Source organism: Cyprinodon variegatus, unplaced genomic scaffold (genome assembly GCF_000732505.1).
Source record: "Cyprinodon variegatus isolate N-32 unplaced genomic scaffold, C_variegatus-1.0 Scaffold8, whole genome shotgun sequence".
Classification (NCBI taxonomy): Eukaryota; Metazoa; Chordata; class Actinopteri; order Cyprinodontiformes; family Cyprinodontidae; genus Cyprinodon; species Cyprinodon variegatus.
In genome coordinates this window covers 2,567,215-2,569,446 of record NW_015150461.1, presented here as the reverse complement: position 1 = coordinate 2,569,446, position 2,232 = coordinate 2,567,215, and the positions used below count along the sequence as shown (strand labels likewise).

The window sequence follows — 2,232 nt, the reverse complement described above, 5'->3', positions numbered from 1 at the left end:
AATGCACGAGACTTCTGAGCCTGTGGGTGCGGGCCGAGGGCTCCTGCAATTGCAAGTACGGTATTTCCCCTACAGACCACCAGGGCGGCCGAGAAAACCTTTGTTCGACCTGAAATGACTCATTTAATCATCCAAAACGTTATGGAACACATTAATTAACTGAAAAATGTTGCATAGTATGCCTTTAAGATGTTTTTACTATTGTTCCTTTTTTGAAATCTTGAAATCGAGGCTGATATTTTCTTCCTTTTGATACTGAAATGATTAAAATGTCTTCTGATAAATATAGAATACAGAATTTTTGGGAAACAATCCTGAAGTGTGCATTTCACCACTTAATATTGCAGCACCGTGTTTAACATCCCAAATGTGACACTCTTTTGGTGCTGTTGGACCCGACAGGTGTCTTACCCGCAGAGAGGTGATGGTGGAGGGGTCCCTGAAGCGCCCGTCCTCATCCTTCAGGTTGTAGCCTTCCGGACGCTTGTCCCGTTCGCTTATCTTCCACAGCTTCACGGTTTTGTCTGGAAAAAAACCACAGAGAAACAGATGAAGTTCAATCCGAGGCTCACAGCAGAGAATCTCCGTCTAACTTGTTTGGGGTGGAAGGGGGGGGTTGGGCAGCCAATCTGTCATGTCGCTGGGCAGCAGCCAGGGACGATGATGAACGGCGGCTCGTGTTCATTCTTATATCACCGATATCAATCTACCAGTTGACTTCATTTCATTGCCACACTATCCTGCACCCCCCCCTTAAAGAAGCCATCTGGGCACTTTTCAATCTTCCTTCCCATAAACACCAGTTACATCTCATCTTCTCGGTCTACTGAAGTGGATGGCAGCAGCAGTCAGGCTGCTTTTAATTTCCACTGTGTATATTGGTGTCAGAGCACGGAGGCCGTCACCACAGGACCCTCGACCATCTGCTCCAGCCACCGCCAGCGCTTCTATAGCAGCCATGCATGAAGCCAGCAATCTGCAAGACGTCTCAGTGTTTTCTACCAGTCTGTCTAAGCTAGTGTGGTGGAACATGCTGATATGTATGCATGTTCCTGCAGCAGCATCCATGCATGAAGCCCTTAATTTGAAACTCTTCTGCTGGTGGCGTCTGCTCAGCCGAGCGAAACAAACGCCACATATTAACACCTGAGTTTGAAGTCAAGTGGTACAGAACATCATTTCAGTGGTTTACGGAGGAATGATCGTAGAACGGCATCAGGAATTTGAAGAACTGACCGTTGGTGGAGAGCAGAAAGTACGCTGCGTTCTGCTGAGGGAGCCATTTGATCTTGTTGATCTTCTCCTCGATCTCCAAACTCTTCAGGTAGTCAAACTCGGGCTCGTGACTCTGGAATGTGCTGTAAACGTTGTACTCCCCTCGACGATGAGGTTGTGTTTTACTCTGTAAAAAAAAGAAAACAAAAAAAGAGGGCAGAAAGGTTGGTTCAGGTTAGTTTGAAAATTCTTGATTTGATTATTTTGGGGTGTTTTCAACAAATAATGATCCTTGAAGGAAAGAAGAACTTTTTTCTGCCTTGGATTTTGAATGAAAATGTGCGCTTGGATTAGATGAAAGGTTACCAAACATTTTAAGGCAACCAGAAACCAGACCTCGTATTAAAGCATTATGATAAAGACCCAGATGGAACCTAAGCCCATTCTCTATTAAAATATATTTTTTTTATTCATTTTGTAAAATCTTATTACAGTTTTAGTTAGAAGGTATTCATTTTGTTTAAATTTTTTCAAAGTCTATTTTTGAACTTTAGGAACCCCTGGATTAGATGGTGTCATAAGTAAGAATTCTAGCAACAAAAACTCCAAGAGGGTTTGAATAGATAAATAAGTGAAAAAAGGCTCTTTTTTCACGACTGTTTTGGAAGATCTGTGATGCAATTAGGGGTGGAACGGTTCACAAAATCCACGGTTCGGTTCGGTTCACGGTTTCGTGGTCACGGTTTTCGGTTCGGTTCTGTATATGTTGATTGTTACACCGAAATCCCATAAAAATTAATGAAAAAATCCCAAAAAATTAATGAATTGTAATTATTTTTAATGATCCGTGGAAACCCTGGATCATTTCCACATGTTTTGCTGCTTTGAATTTAATCCTCTGGCGCATGCCCTCTACCATCTCCAAGGAACTCAGAGCAGAGCGGACGGGAACCACAGTGGAGGCTGTAGGCTTTGCTTTGAGCAGCCGGTCTGGAGCGCAGCGGGGCGGAGCGCTGA

The 2,232-nt window shown here is 43.6% G+C and overlaps 1 protein-coding gene across 3 annotated transcripts in view; it reads right to left on the bottom strand.

The window, feature by feature from the left end:
- Positions 1-2,232, bottom strand: part of LOC107086445 (serine/threonine-protein phosphatase 2A 55 kDa regulatory subunit B beta isoform) — a 116,583-nt gene that overhangs the window by 32,050 nt on the left and 82,301 nt on the right. For all 3 annotated transcript variants that reach the window (XM_015377392.1, XM_015377399.1, XM_015377407.1), the window contains exons 3-4: positions 1,237-1,402; positions 412-524 (exon numbers count right to left, since the gene is read on the bottom strand). In XM_015377392.1, the coding sequence (XP_015232878.1) occupies positions 412-524; positions 1,237-1,402 (279 nt within the window). The remainder of the gene's footprint in view (positions 1-411; positions 525-1,236; positions 1,403-2,232) is intronic.